At 41.4% G+C, this 16,699-nt stretch overlaps 1 protein-coding gene across 1 annotated transcript in view; it reads left to right on the top strand.

Annotated features, from left to right (window-relative positions):
• CCNI (cyclin I) overlaps positions 1 to 9,839 on the top strand; it is a 60,881-nt gene extending 51,042 nt beyond the window's left edge. The window contains exon 7 of the mRNA XM_030190576.1: positions 8,179 to 9,839. Within this exon, the coding sequence (XP_030046436.1) occupies positions 8,179 to 8,643 (465 nt within the window). The 3' untranslated portion in view covers positions 8,644 to 9,839. The remainder of the gene's footprint in view (positions 1 to 8,178) is intronic.
• Positions 9,840 to 16,699: the final 6,860 nt, after the last annotated feature.

A 16,699-nucleotide genomic window follows, 5' to 3' on the forward strand; every position in this document is an offset into this window, starting at 1 on the left:
CTACAAGAACTCTATGCCACAATCAAAGGAAATTCCAGTAGAGATGAGAAAATTTGTTGAAATAAATCAGTCTGGAAAGGGTTAGAAAACTATTTATAAAGTTCCACCGAGCCACAGTGAGAGCCATTATTTCCAAATGGAGAAGACTTGGGAACAGTGGTGAATCTTCCCAAGAGTGGCCAGTCTGCCATAATTAGTCCAGGGGCACAATAACAACTTATCCGGAAAGTAACAAAACATCCTAGAGCAACAGGCTTAAGAGGTTAGGGCGCTTCAGCTCAGAGAAGAGATGGTTGAGGCAGGAATATGATAGAGGGCTACAAAATCCTGAGTGGAGTAGAGCAGGTGGACCTGAATCAATTGTTTATTCTTTCAAAGAGTACAGAGATGAGGGGACGCACCATGAAGTCACATGGGTAATACTTTTAAAATGAATAGGAGACAATATTTTTTCACTCAGTGAATATTTAAGCTCTGAAACTCACTGCCGGAGGATGTGGTAACCTAGCAAATACAACTCTTGGATTTCTACATCCTGTGTGCATCACTGTGCACTTCTTTGCATTAAATTTTAACTGGCAAACATTAGACTATTCTAATCTGTTTAGATCACTTCTCATGTTGTCCACTCTGTTGCAAATCTTTGTGTCATCCACAACTTTTTCTTCTTGTTGTATAGAATCGGCCCCAATAATGATCCTTGGGGCATTCCGCTACTCACCTTTCTTTCCTCTGAGTGAATTCCATTCACTACTACCCTCTAATCCAGTTTGCCACTTTGGGTCCCAACTTCAGCCCAATTTGTTCACAAGCCTCCTATGAGGAACCGTGTCAAAGGCTTTACTGAAGTCCAAATAGACCACATCTAACGCATGCGCTTGATCCAGTGCTCTGGACATGCAGTTAAATCAGATTTGTTTGACACGATTTTCCTTTGAAGAAAGTCAGTCATTAACAATTCCTACTAACACCAGGACTCATTGACACCACAACTTACAAACACACACATAAGTACATAAGTATTGCCATACTGGGAAAGACCAAAGGTCCATCAAGCCCAGCATCCTGTTTCCAACAGTGGCCAATCCAGGTCACAAATACCTGGCAAGATCCCAAAAAGTACAAAACATTTTATACTGCTTATCCCAGAAATAGTGGATTTTCCCCATGCACTTTTCCTTTAGGAAGCCGTCCAAACCTTTTTTAAACTCCGCTAAGCTAACCGCCTTTACCACTTTCTCTGGCAACGAATTCCAGAGTTTAATTACACGTTGAGTGAAAAAACCCTTTTTCCGATTCGTTTTAAATTTACTACATTTTAGCTTCATTGCATGCCCCCTAGTCCTAGTATTTTTGGAAAGCGTAAACAGACGCTTCACATCTACCCGTTCCACACCAGTCATTATTTTATAGACCTGTATCATATCTCCCCTCAGCCACCTTTTCTCCAAGCCGAAGAGCCCTAGCCACTTTAGCCTTTCCTCATAGGGAAGTCGTCCCATCCCCTTTATCATTTTCGTTGCCCTTCTCTGCATCTTTTCTAATTCCACTATATCTTTTTTGAGATGCGGCGACCAGAATTGAACATAATATTCGAGGTGCGGTCGCACCATGGAGCAATACAAAGGCATTATAACATCCTCATTTTTGTTTTCCATTCCTTTCCTAATAATACCTAACATTCTATTTGCTTTCTTAGCCGCAGCAGCAAACTGAGCAGAAGGTTTCAACGTATCATCAACAATGACAGCTAGATCCCTTTCTTGGTCTGTGATTCCTAATGTGGAACCCTGCATGACGTAGCTATAATTCAGGTTCCTCTTTGCCACATGCATCACTTTGCACTTGCTCACATTAAACGTCATCTGCCTTTTAGATGCCCAATCTCGCAAGGTCCTCTTGTAATTTTTCACAATCCTCCCACGATTTAACGACTAACTTTGTGACATCAGCAAATTTAATTACCTCACTAGCTACTCCCATCTCTAGGTCATTTATAAATATGTTAAAAAGCAGCAGTCCCAGCACAGACCCCTGGGGAATCCCACTAACTACCCTTCTCCATTGAGAATACTGACCATTTAACCCTACTCTCTGTTTTCTATCTTTTAACCAGCTTTTAATCCACAGTAGAACAGTACTTTGGGATAAATACCATCCGATCCAGGAGATTTGCTACTCTTCAGTTTGTAGAACTGCCCCATTAAATCCTCCAGGTTTACAGAGAATTCATTCAGTTTCTCCGACTCGTCAGCTTCGAATACCATTTCTGGCACCGGTATCCCACCCAAATCTTCCTCAGTGAAGACCGAAGCAAATAATTCATTTAATCTCTCCGCTATGGCTTTGTCTTCCCTGATTGCCCCTTTTACTCCTCGGTCATCTAGCGGTTCAACCGATTCTTTTGCAGGCTTCCTGCTTTTAATATAATTAAAAAATGTTTTACTATGTGTTTTGGCCTCCAACGCAATCTTTTTTTCGAAGTCCCTCTTTGCCTTCCTTATCAGCGCTTTGCATTTGACTTGACATTCCTTATTCTGTTTCTTATTATTTTCAGTCGGTTCCTTCCATTTTCTGAAGGATTTTCTTTGAGCTCTAATAGCTTCCTTCACTTCACTTCACTTTTTAACCATGCCAGCTCTCGTTTGGTCTTCCGTCCTCCTTTTTTAATACGCAGAATATATTTGGTCTGGGCTTCCAGAATGGTGTTTTTGAACAGCACCCATGCCTGATGTAAAGTTTTGACCCTCGCAGCCTCTCCTCTAAGTTTTTTTTTTTTCCACCGTTCTCATTTTATCATAGTCTCCTTTTTAAAAGTTAAACGCTAACCTATTTGATTTCCTATGTATACTTACTTCAAAGCTAATATCAAATCCGATCATATTTATAATCACTGTTATCAAGTGGCCCCAGCACCAGTATCTCCCGCAGCAGATCATGCGCTCCACTAAGGACTAGGTCTAGAATTTTTCCTTCTCTCGTCGGCTCCTGTACCAGCTACTCCATAAAGCTGTCCTTGATTTCATCAAGGAATTTTACTTCCCTAGTGTGCCCCGATGTTACATTTACCCAGTCAATATCGGGGTAATTGAAATCACCCATTATTGTGTTGCCCAGTTTGTTTGCGTCCCTAATTTCCTTTAACATTTCTGCATCCGTCTGTTCATCCTGGCCAGGCGGACAGTAGTACACTCTTATCACTATCCTTTTCCCCTTTACACATGGAATTTCAATCCACAGTGATTCCAAGAAGTGTTTTGTTTCCTGCAGAATTTTCAATCTATTTGATTCAAAGCTCTCGTTAATATACAATGCTACCCCTCCACCAATTCCATCCACCCTATCACTACGATATAATTTGTACCCCGGTATGACAGTGTCCCACTGGTTATCCTCATCCACCAGGTCTCAGAGATGCCTATTATATCTAATTTTTCATTTAGTGCAATATATTCTAACTCTCCCATCTTATTTCTTAGGCTCCTGGCATTCGCATATAGACATTTCAAACTATGTTTGTTGTTCCTATTTACATCATGCTTAGTACTTGACAGTGGAGAAAAAAACCTCAGTTAAGCCACCCAGCCAACATAAGTTTTAAAGCATGGGCATAGCTCACCATCACAGGAGGAAAATAACTCCACTACCTACTGTGCATGAAGTAACTATTCAGCGTGTCAATAAGAGTCACTAGAGTTGGGATGAATACACAGGAAGACCAATTATCCAACGGGCATCAAACACTGTTCTGGTTTAGGCATAGCCAGGGGTGTGCTGGTAAATTGTTAACAGGAGGCTCTCTCTCGCCAGCAAAGTAAAAGAGAATTCAGGAGGGGCCCAAGCCCACATTTTGGGATCCATTTGTTAAAGTAGCCATGGAGAACTGGCTCCCAAAATTCTTAAAAACTTAACAAACGGCTCTCGAGAGCCTGCTCCAGCACACCACTGGGCATAGCACAATCTTAAAGTAATACTCATCATCCAATCTTCGTGTTCTTTAAACTGAAGCCAGCCAGTGTGTCCACCAGTCCCATATACCCTTCCCCCCCCCCTTTTTTTTTTTTTTTTTTTTTTACATTTGTACCCCGCGCTTTCCCACTCATGGCAGGCTCAATGTGGCTTACATGGGGCAATGGAGGGTTAAGTGACTTGCCCAGAGTCACAAGGAGCTGCCTGTGCCTGAAGTGGGAATCAAACTCAGTTCCTCAGTTCCCCAGGACCAAAGTCCACCACCCTAACCACTAGGCCACTCCTCCACTCCCCTTGTGATGGTGAGCTATGCATTCCTGAGCTGATGGACTCTACGGTTTTCCTTTGGTCAAACCATGTTGCCTCGCATCTTGTAAGCCATTGGATTCTAGGAATTGTTGAGGAGTAGCCTAGTGGTTAGTACAGCAGACTTTGATCCTGGGGAACTGGGTTCGATTCCCTCTGCAGCTCCTTGTGACTCTGGGCAAGTCCCTTATCCCTCCATTACCCCAGGTACAAATAAGTACCTGTATATACTATGTAAACTGCTTTGAATGTAGTTGCAGAAACCACAGAAAAGTGGTATAAGTTCCCTTTCCTTCAGCAACACCTTCATAATTTTTCCTACCACTGAAGTGAGGCTTACTGGCCTGTAGTTTCCCACTTCTTCTCTGTCACAATTTTTGTGGAGAGGAACCACATAGGCTCTTCTCCAGTCTCATGGAACCTTCCCTGTCTCCAAGAATCTATTATACAAATCTTTAAGAGGGGCCCACCAGAACCTCTTTGACTTCCTTCAGTATTCTTGGATGTATCTCATCCAGCCCCAAGACTTTTTCCACTTTCAGTTTTTCCAGTTGTCCATAAACACTTTCTTCCGTGAGCAGTGCGATATCTACTCTGCTCCCATCCCCCACCAACCAGTAAGAGATCTGGCCCCTACAGACCAGGTAGATGCTCCAAATCAACTCGTTACCTGCATGACAGACAGCTGTCGGCAATGGTCACCTGTATGAAAGACACCTGTCCACAGACTCAGTGAATCAGTCAGACTCTAACCTCTACAAAATGGCCAAGAGCAAGGAGCTGTCTAAGGATGTCAGGGACAAGATCATACACCTGCACAAGGCTGGAATGGGCTACAAAACCATCAGTAAGCTGGGCGAGAAGGAGACAACTGTTGGTGCCATAGTAAGAAAATGGAAGAAGTACAAAATGACTGTCAATCGACAAAGATCTGGGGCTCCACGCAAAATCTCACCTCGTGGGGTATCCTTGATCATGAGGAAGGTTAGAAATCAGCCTACAACTACAAGGGGGAACTTGTCAATGATCTCAAGGCAGCTGGGACCACTGTCACCACGAAAACCATTGGTAACACATTACGACATAACGGATTGCAATCCTGCAGTGCCCGCAAGGTCCCCCTGCTCCGGAAGGCACATGTGACGGTCCGTCTGAAGTTTGCCAGTGAACACCTGGATGATGCCGAGAGTGATTGGGAGAAGGTGCTGTGGTCAGATGAGACAAAAATTGAGCTCTTTGGCATGAACTCAACTCGCCGTGTTTGGAGGAAGAGAAATGCTGCCTAGACCCAAAGAACACCGTCCCCACTGTCAAGCATGGAGGTGGAAATGTTATGTTTTGGGGTGTTTCTCTGCTAAGGGCACAGGACTACTTCACCGCATCAATGGGAGAATGGATGGGGCCATGTACCGTACAATTCTGAGTGACAACCTCCTTCCCTCCGCCAGGGCCTTAAAATGGGTCGTGGCTGGGTCTTCCAGCACGACAATGACCCAAAACATACAGCCAAGGCAACAAAGGAGTGGCTCAGGAAGAAGCACATTAGGGTCATGGAGTGGCCTAGCCAGTCACCAGACCTTAATCCCATTGAAAACTTATGGATATATGTCTTGTCAGCTAACAGAGATCCTTCTCTAGAATTTTCTTGTGTGAACACAGAAGTATTTGTTTAGTATGTCCACCTTTTTCCTCATTACTCTCGACATATCGTTTCTCTGCAGTTTTCAGTCTCTCAATTCCATTTCTAGCCTTCCTCCTTTCCCCAATATACCTGAAGAAAGTCTTGTCACCTCTCTTTATGTCTCTAGCTATTTTTTCTTCCACCTGTGCTTTTGCCAGTTGTATTTCTCTCTTCACTTCTCTTGAGTTTTATGCAGTGTTCATTTCTCTGTTTTTCTTTGTGCTCTGTACTTCATAAATGCCACCTGTTTTGCCATTATTTCTTCAGATACTTATTTGAACCATATAGGTTTCCTTTTCCTCTTGCTTTTGTTTATTTTCCTTACATAAAGATCTTTTTTTATTGCTCCTTTCAGCTTGAACCACTGACTTCTTTATTCTCATCCTGCTAGCTCTGTCCTCAGGTATCCCTCATTTTACTAAAGTCAGCATGTTTGAAATCCAGGACTTGTGTTTTGTGTGTCTACACTCCCCTTTATCTCCTATATTGAACCATATGGTGTAATGATCACTATTGACATTAAACATATTTTCCCCATTTGTGAGCATGAGATCCAGCATCGCCTTTTCTCTGGTGGATTCTGTCACCATTTGCCTGAGGAGAGCACTTTGAAAGGCATCCACTATCTGTCTACTTTCTGATTCTGCAGATTGAATACTCCAGTCTGCATCCAGCAAGTTGAAATCTCCAGCAACAGCACCTCACCTTTCATTCCCACCCATTGGATATTTATAACTAGATGTTTGTCCAGATTTCTTGTTTAAGTCAGAAATAAGATTCAGGACAGCATTGCTACATCTGACAAGTTCTGGACTACTTTCCAAGTCTAGTAGTGATACTAAGGAAGGAATAATTATATCTTACCTGCTAGTTGTCTTTCTTTTAGTCCCACTAGACCAGTCCAGAGGCCCGCACTAGGATGTCTGAGTTTTCAGCCACTCTACTATCTTTTTGTTTCCTTTCAGTGAAATATTCACTGTTTTTCTGCAAGCTTCAATCTTGGATCAGGAAATTAATCTTCTGAGATTGTTTAATTGTAATTTGCTAGCATAACTATTTTATATATATAAACCAGCTCTACTGCTTGTTATTAAAAGTACTGAACATCTGTGCCTGCACAGTGCCCCTAAAAGCTGAACCACACAAAACTATTTTGTTTCTGTCTCCATCCATTGGTCTACAGACTCATCCCACAGGTTCTGGATTGGTCTGGTGGGACTAAAGGAAAGAAAATTAGCAGGTAAGATACCACTTTTCCATGCTGTACATATTTTGTAAGGAAAGAGGGGCTTCATAAAATTTAGGCTGGTTTCAGTATCATTCTCCCAGTAGATTATGGTGACAGTTAGGGAACACAGCTTACCTGTTAGATAGCCATGGGACAACGTGTCTGCCTACATAATAGTGGTCAGCTAGGCTGACTTGCTGTTTTAAGAGGATTACCACAGGTGTTTAAAAATATTAATGTAAATTTTTCAGTAAACATAACAAAATTGTGGTGATGGATATAGCCTTTTTTTTTTTTTAGAAATGCTTTTTAAAGTGGAACTGTGATAGCAGAATCAGTTTCTGCTGTTACAGTAGCCCTTAATTTATATTTGTTATCTCATAGGGAGCTGCATGCCTGCCCCCGTCTTCAAATCAAGAGTTAAATTCCCAGTATTGCAGCACCACCACATTACTAGAACATAAAAAGGATTGATTTTTTTCAAGCAAATGCTGTTTGCAAACCACAGGCTCCTATGGAAAACCATTACAGTGTTCATTTCCAGTAATAGACACCCATTTTTATTAGGCAAATCACTGTTGCTTGGAACTAGATGTTGGAATGTGCAGCATATCTCTGAACACCTCACAGGCACTGCTTCACAGTGCTAGTGGAAAAGTGTTTCATTTAGACATGATTAAATCTCCTAATTCTTGGGCTTCATCACCATTCTGATTCCTTAATGCTAAATAATTGAAGATGTAATATTCAGAGGATAAAATTAAGAAACCAAATTTAGGAAGGTGTAATTTATTGCGATGCTTCAGATGACATGAATGGTGCTATTGTACATTTCCAGTTTCAATAGAGCCCTTCAGGATTAAATTTCTTGTTTTGCATGAAGTGATCTAGGTGAGCTGAAATAATCTTTAGTAGTAAGGGTTCTTGTACTAGTAAAATGACCTTTTCCAAATCTTTATATGATGGCTTTTTTTTTGTTGTTGTTTTAATTCAGATGGATAGTTCCCAGCTGATCCACTGTCGCGAACTTGTGGCACATCACCTTTCCCCTCTGCAGGCTTTGCTGCCTCCCAATGCTGTATACCTCTACAGTCCCCTCAAGCACTCCCTGGTAACCTGTAACAGAGGAGTGTTCAAATTCCAGTCCTCCTCTGTCACAGGCCCAAGTTTCCCCTTCAAGGACAAACGCAGACCAGAAATGCCAAGCAGAGGTACCGCAGAAGTCCTTTACCAGCGTCTTGCAGCTCCTATGGGGTATAAGCATACCTCCACTAAACGTAAAGTGGAAGAAATGGAAGTAGATGACTTTTACGATGGGATCAAGCGCCTCTACAATGAGGACAGTGCTCCAGAGGTTGGAGGGATGGAAATTGTGTCTTCTGTGTGTGGCTCTGACCTCACCAGGCAGGAAGGCAGTGTTTCTCCCTGCCCACCCTTGCAGGCTGTGTCTGTCATGTAGCAACGTATCTACCAGGTCGGACAGAATGAAGCTGCTGTTCTTTTAAGACCAGGCCAGAAAGGTCGATGGAGCATATCCTACCAGGTTGCACCAAAGGGAGCCAAAAATCTTATCAAAGTTTTCATGTGCTGCTAATTATAGTTCAGCTATTATTTAAGCACTCAGATACAAACAGAAAAAAAAGATTGCATAAAAAATCCATAAAAGACCCAAAAATAAAACAAAAAAAGTAGCAAAAAATGTTTAACCTTCTAGTGTTGTCAGTTCTACTGTTTTCTGCTAAAGTGTAGTATAATCTTGTCTAAAAAGTTCACATTTGTGCAGTTGTTCAAGATTTGTTAGCCTAATGCCCCTTTAGATGCCTCCTCTTTTCTTCTTCTGATGACATTTTCTCCCTTGCTCACTCACGTGTGCTGCTCTTTCTCTTTCTCATCCCCCCTTTGCTCCAAGTCTTCTGCAGGTGTGCACTGACTTACCTTTCAGATTTCAAAGCAGACAAGCTTCATTAGCCCTTTAGTATGTATAAAGTTGTTTAAATGTAATGTAAAAGGGGTAGAAAGAAGTACTTGTAAAGTGCCCAGTGTTGGCCCGCCATTTTATGTTAGGTTAAGTTTGTATTTTTAGACCACCTTTTGTTAAATGAATTTAGCCCAAAGCGATTTACAATAATGGCATGGACATGCTAAAGAAGCAGATGAATGACTGTTGACATTGCTTTATAAATTTTTAAATATGTGGATTAATTTTATTTTGAGATCTGAAAGGTACAAGCATTGAAAAGGTTGATTTTATGCAATTCGCGCTAGTTAAATTTGATTTCATGAATGCTTTTTAGCATAAATTTTCAAGCCTCATGGTAATGAAAGTTAAGAAATTTGTGCATAATTTGAAATATTAGAATTTCTAGTTTGTAAAAATTGATATTTTATTGATTAAGATCAAGGCTGCTTGTTTAGACAATGGGACAGTTCTATCCTTTTTGAATTTGTACTATCAGCAACCGTACCCAAGATTTTGTGATGTAATTCTAACATGAAGCAAACTTTAACTTGTATTTTCATGTATACCTCTTGTTTTCTCTCATGATGATTTGTCCAAGATCTTGAGCTCCCTCCACAGTCTGAGGAAGGTGCTGCATCCAGGACCACTGTACCTATGGAAGCCTTCTGGTAGCAATAAAAAAAGTTATCCTTTCAGCATTGTTGTGATGCATAATTTCTTTCAGCACTGGGACAAAGGGAGTTTTGGAGCATACTTTACTTCAAGTTTATTATAAGTTTACTACCCCACCCTTTGGAGAGCCTTCAGGGCCGCTTACAATCTATGATATAAGTAGAAAGAAACAAAGTAAACAAAGAAAAAAATTCAGACATGACTATTAGGGCAACGGAGAACTAAAATAATTGATAGGACAGAAAGGGGAGGAAAAAAACATGAGAGAGAGCTACAGGTATCTTCCAGAGTACCCCCCCCCCCCCCCCCGGCTCAATTGCTGCAAAAAAGGGACACACTTATGTGCATCTTTGAAAAGTTGTGTTTTTAGATCTGTTTTAAATTGATCCAACGATGGCTGGTGGTGAAGAGAGACTGGGAGTGAATTCCAAAGATATGGCCCTTGCACATTAAAAATGACATGCCTAGTGTGCTCATGGGTTATTTCACGATGACTAGGTACCACTGATTGATTCTGTTGTGCTGAGCAAAGGGCACACACAGGGCTATAAGGAATGAGATGCCGGAAAAGATAAAAGAGGTTCAGCCTGTAGTGGAACTGATGACATTTTGTAGGCACAGGTTATTCCTAGGAAACGGGTTGCTTGGTTGGCAGACTATTTCCTTACTTTCCTGTACAGTTGTGGTTATTACTAGTCCTAGGCTTTGTCCCCTGACTTCCCCATGTTCTACCACTCCCCTTTGGCTTGATCTCCCTAAGCACTCCCCTACAGAGTCTCCCTTTCTCTCCACCAATCCCTTTCCAGCAAGACCCCTAGTACTCTTTCTGCATAGGTCCTGTCCCAGTTCTCTCCCCCTCAAACAAGATTCCAGAGTTGCTTAGCTCTGGCCAGGCCACTTCTCTCCCTCCTCCTCCCATAGACCTTTTTCCAATTAACTGTTTTTGCAACCTGATTGCTGGGAGGTGAACAACTGCACCTTTGTGCTAAGCAACCAGTTAGAGACTGATTCAGCATACTCCACTCTTAAGTCAGGAGCCTCCACTGCAGGCCTTCAGAATGGAGCATGCTGATTTAGTTTCCCAGTGATCTGACCTTGTGAACAACCTTAACTGGCAAAAGGTCCGTGGGACAGACTATACACACAGGATTAGTTTCCAATGCTGAAACACTTGCTTTCTCCAGCTGCACAATTTGATGCTGATAACTGCAGCCTCCTTGTTTTTCAGTCCAAGCAACCAATCTTGCTTCCTGCATTTACTTTGTGGTGCATAAGGCCAGATACTGATGTTGCTGCTTCCTTCCTACGGCCCATGCTGTCATTGTTCTAAATTCTGAACTGAGTATTGCGCAGAATTCCCCCAAGAGTATGCTGTATGCAAGACAAAAGTTGTTGGACTATTCCATGCATGCAACAGGAAAGCTTTATTTTAAAAAGTTGCATAATACTGAAAGCTAGACATTCCTAGGTGCTTTATATTAGTTCATTACCTTCTGAGGCAATTTAATTTTATTGTACCCCTGATGACAGAACTTGCATGGGCCTTGTAAACAAAATTCATATACCCTCCCCCCCCCCCCCCCCCCCCCCCCAGTATTCAGCCAGTGGCAGTGAGTGTTTTGCTGCCTGCATTACTCTTGAATATTCAAGGCTGGGTTGTGTCCAGGCTGCGGCATTGAATGTCAGGGAATTTTAAGTCGGTTAACACATAGCCAGTTAAGTCAGTATTCAAACATTGACCTCTATTTATGTTACCCGATTTAAGCAGTTTACTTATGCAGTGAGGGGCTGAATATCGGCACTTAACCTGACTCCGCCCCTGGAATGTCCACATGTTAGCCGCTTTGAATTTGGCTCTAACTGGTCATTTTCAGCAAAGATAAGCAGTTAAGTGCTACTGAAGATGAACAGCTAGCCCTGAACAATCAATTTAACCAGTCTGCGGCTGATTATGGCTAGCTACATCATTTTGAGTATCGACCAGATAGTGTTTTGGATTGGATTGGATTTTTGTATTTTAGATTGAATTCCCTTTTCCCAATCCAAGCTCAAGTTGACTTGTATATTCAGCATAGTTGGTAGGTCCCCTGGCCAAGAGAGCTTACAGTATAAGGGCCTCACCATCATGTGATCTATGTGCTTTAGTAAGTATATAGCAAAAGAAATAAATAGCAATAGTAATTACTAGTAAGTAAATAGGCCATTTTGAGTATGAGGCTTCTGCTTAATGAGAATTAATTTACTTAATAAGTGAGGCTATTAGTTTGTACCTGATACAATGGAGGGTGAAGTGACTTGCCCAAGTTTAGAGAGTGTCACTGGGAGAAACAGGATTTAAAGCCTAGTTTCCCTCCACTCAAACATCTGGAGGAATCAGCATATGGGGTATGTTGAAGATATTTGGCCTCAGCAGTACATATAGCTCCCTTGGCACATCTCAAAATGAGAAAACCTTGATGGACTTTGAGCACCCAGTGGACTCTGATCACTTAGAGGCTCCGTGACATCTCTGTCACCAAAACCTCAGACTATCGGATAAACTTCCTGGAATTGAGAGCAGTCTGAAGCACTCTGAAGGCTTTTAGAGATTGGTTGGCCAATAAAATTGTATTATTACAGGCCAACAATCAAGTTGTGATGCATTATATCAACAAGCAAGAGGAACAAAAACATAAGAATAGCCATACTGGGTCAGACCAATGGTCCATCTAGCCCAGTATCCTATTTCCAACAGTGATCAATCCAGGTCACAAGTACCTGGCAGTAACCCAAATAGTAGCAACATTCCATGCTACCAATCCCAGGGCAAGCAGTGGCTTCCCCATGTTTGTCTCAATAGCAGACTATGGACCTTTCCTCCAGGAACTTGTCCAAACCTTTTTTAAACCCAGATACGCTAATCATTGTTACTATAGTCTCCATCAAAGAGATCTAGAGCTTAACCATTTGTTGCATTAAAAAAAATATTTCCTTATATTTGTTTTAGAAGTATTTCCATGTAACTCCATTGAGTGTCCACTAGTCTTTGTACTTTTTGAAAAAGTAAAAAAATCGATTCACTTCTTCTCGTTCTAAACCACTCAGGATTTTGTAGACCTCAATCATATCTCCCCTCAGCTGTCTCTTTTCCAAGCTGAAGAGCCCTAACCTCTTTAGCCTTTCCTCATATGAGAGGAGTTCCATCCCCTTTACCATTTTAGTTGCTCTTCTTTGAACTTTTTCTAATTCTGCGATATCTTTTTTGAGATACAGTGACCAGAAGTGAACGCAGTACTCAAGGTGAACTAGCACCATGGAGTGATACAGAGGCATAGTATTCTCAGTCTTATTTACCATCCCTTTCCTAATAATTCCTAGTATCCTGTTTGCTTTTTTGGCCACTGCTGCACACTGGGCAAAAGATTTCAGCATATTATCTACAACAACACCTAGATCTTTTTCTTAGGTACTGACCCTCAAGGTGGACCCTAGTATCAGGTAACTATGATTTAGATTTTTCTTCCCAATGTGCATCACTGTATTTGTCCACATTAAATTTCATTTGCCATTTGGATGCCTCCAAAATCCTAAGGTCTTCCTGCAATTTTTCACAGTCTGTGTTTTAACAACCTTGAATAGTTTTGTCATCTGCAAATTTTATCACCTCACTTGTTCTGAATTCCAGATCATTTATAAATATGTTAAATAACACTGGTCCCAGTACAGATCCTATCTCCTGTTCTTAGGAAATTGGCAGGATGCAGAAGGAGATGACTTAGGTTCATATATCTGAGAGACAAACTGAGTTGTGTACTTCAACCACACAAGTGGTCCTTGGACTGAGTGGGTGGCTCAGATGATTTTTCAGGAGTGGGGTATATCCTTGATAAATCTACTTGCTTCACCTCAGAGCACACAGGTACTTCAGTTCAGCTCCAGGATAGATGCATATAGCAAGCTAACCTTGGATGGATTGGAGAAAGGGTCTTCTTATTAGTGAAGACTATCCTGAAACTCAAGTGGAACCAGAAAACTATGATCCTTATACTACCCATTTGGCTGAGACAAGTGTTATTCCATGTAAGCAATGTAGGGCATTCAAAACTGATTACATAGGCTCAGGGGCTGCTGTTGCATCCCAACACTGAATCATTCACCTTCACAATTTGGATGTCTGTTTCCCTGAATCTACCTGACAATGTATAACAAGTGCTTGTGGCTTTCAGAAAATACTCAACTAAAGGGTCTGATAGCTTTAAATTGAAGAAGTTTGCCATCTGCTGTAATGGAAAAGCCCTAGTTCCCTTTTCCTCTCCCCCACAAAAACTTCTTGAATAACTTCTACAATTATCTGAGTCAGGCTTGAAAACTAACTATGCAACTGGTGCATGTCACCACCATGTAAAAGTGTCAATATGCATCAGTTGCATAACTTTACAGCCTTTAGTTGTTCACAGCATGTAGAGCTTGCTTCTTTGGAAGCCTCCTGCACTATTATGAGACCTCAGTCTTGTTTTAACTTTGCTGATGAAAACTCCATTAGAGCCACTTGGAGCTGAAGTACCTGACTTAGTACCAACTTATATAAGGCTTTAGAACAATAGGGGTGGTTCTGGGTACTCATCCAAAGTTGCTTCCAAGTCTGTGTTGGATTTCTAACTTCACTGGTTAATTGTCCTGTTAGTATTTTTCCCAAGGCCCCATGCCTCCAAAGATGAAAGTGCATTGCATACATTTGGATTGCAAGAGAGTATTAGCCCTTAGAATGACTACCCAGGTTTTTATTACCCTTGACCCTAGTAAACCAGGGTCTGCCATTACCAAATACACTCTATCCTGTTGGCTAGCACACTGTATTTCCTTTGCTTATGTTCCAGCAGGCTCAACTCTTAAAGGTCATTGACAACATTCATAATGTCAGATCAGCCTCCTGGAGGAAATTTGCAGAGCTATGACATGGACTTCAGTCAATGCATTCACCTCTTGTTATTGTTGGTAAAGGGCTTCCTGATGAGACAGTAGGTTTGGTTTTGGTTATTATTTGATTGTTTGTACCACAGAAAGGTGGTATATAATCAATGGGGTTTGCCTTTTTGCAGATGACACAAGGATAGCCCACAGAGTGGATACCCTAGAGGGAGTAGAAACCATAAGAAATCTCCAAAAATTAGAGGGATGGTCTTAAGGTCTGGCAGCTAAAATTTAATGTGAAGTGCAGAGTGATGGACTTGGGGTGTAGAAATCCAAAAGAGATGTATGAGATAGGAGGCAAGAGATCGATAAGCTCAGGAGAGAGACCTTGGGGTGACAGTGTCTCAGGCTCTCATGGTGGTGAAACAATGTGACATGGCCATGGCCAGAAGGATGCTAAGCTGCATAGAGAGAGGTATAAGCAGCAGAAGAAAGGATCTACTGATGCCCCTGTACAAGTCAGGTGAGGCCTCGCCTTGGAGTATTATGTTCAGTTTTGGAGGCCATATCTCACTAAGGACATTAAAAGACTTGAAGCAGTTCAGAGAACAGCGATTAAAACAGTATGGTGTTTGTGCCACAAGACATATGTGAAGAGAGCTGGTGACCTGAAGATGTATACCATAGAGGAAACAATAGGGGTATGATATATGATACAGCCAGCCAAATATTTGAAATGTATTAACAAACCTTTTCTAGAGATAGGAAGGTTGTAGTACTAGAGGACATGAATTGAGATTGCAGGGGGGCTGACTTGAATAACATCAACAAGTACTTTTTCACAGAGAGGGTGGTAGATACTGGAATGCCCTCCCACAGGAGGTGAAAACAGTAACAGAATTCAAAAACGGGTGGGATGTATAGGAAGGAATCCTATACGGAAAGAGAATGGAACCAAACAAATGTAGCAGTGCTTAAATGGCAATTCCACTAATTGGAAACTAAAGCCAAGGCTAGGCAGACTTCTGTGGTCTGTGCCCTGATCATGGCTGGACAGATCTTGGTGGGCTGGAGTGAGGTTTGATGGCAGCTCCAGTAGTAGGGGGGACAAGGTCAGTATTGGGCAGACTTCTTCTGAAAATGGCAAGGACAAATCAAAGATAAAGTATTATCATACCATATGCTATGAGTTTATTTTGTTGGGCAGACTCAATGGACCTTACAGGTCCTTATTTGCTGTTGCCTACTGTAGTACTGTTGCATTTAGGCCCCTTCTCTATCCCGAGTGGTCTCACAATCTAAGTTTTATACCTAGAGTAATGGAAGGTTAACTAAGTTGCCCAGGCTCACAAGGAGACATGGTGGGAACTGAATCTAGTCCCCCGGGTTGTTAAACCATTACACTAACCATTAGGCTACTCTTCCACTTTTACTCTATTCTGTGCAATGTCTGATGTTTAGTATCCAACTTCATCCCCCTAGGATCCATTTTTATGATATCCAGGTTGCCTTCACATTGAGCCTGCAAATAGGTGGGATAATGTGGGATACAAATGCAATAAATAAAAAATAAAATAAAATAAAAAACAGATAAAACTTTAAAGGCCATGGCACAGAGCAAAGACTGTAATTATCCCTGTAAACTGTTAAGCAGATTGTAGATACAAGCAAAAAACACACTTTGAAATGTCTAATTAAAAATGTATAAAAAAATAAGATGGGAGAGTTAAAGTATATAACACTAAGAACCACTCTTATTAAACCACACTAGTGATTCTCTGTAAACCTGGAAGATGTAATGGCGCAATAATTTGACAAATTGAAGTGTAGCAAATCGCCTGGACCGGATAAAATTCATTCCAGAATACTGATAGAATTGAAAAATGAACTTGCAGAACTATTGTTAGTAATATGTGATCAAGCATGGCACCGGAAGATTGGAGGGTGGCTAATGTAATGCTGATTTTTAAAAGAGTTTCCAGAGGTGATCTGA

This window comes from Microcaecilia unicolor, chromosome 2 (assembly GCF_901765095.1).
Source record: "Microcaecilia unicolor chromosome 2, aMicUni1.1, whole genome shotgun sequence".
NCBI lineage: Eukaryota > Metazoa > Chordata > Amphibia > Gymnophiona > Siphonopidae > Microcaecilia > Microcaecilia unicolor.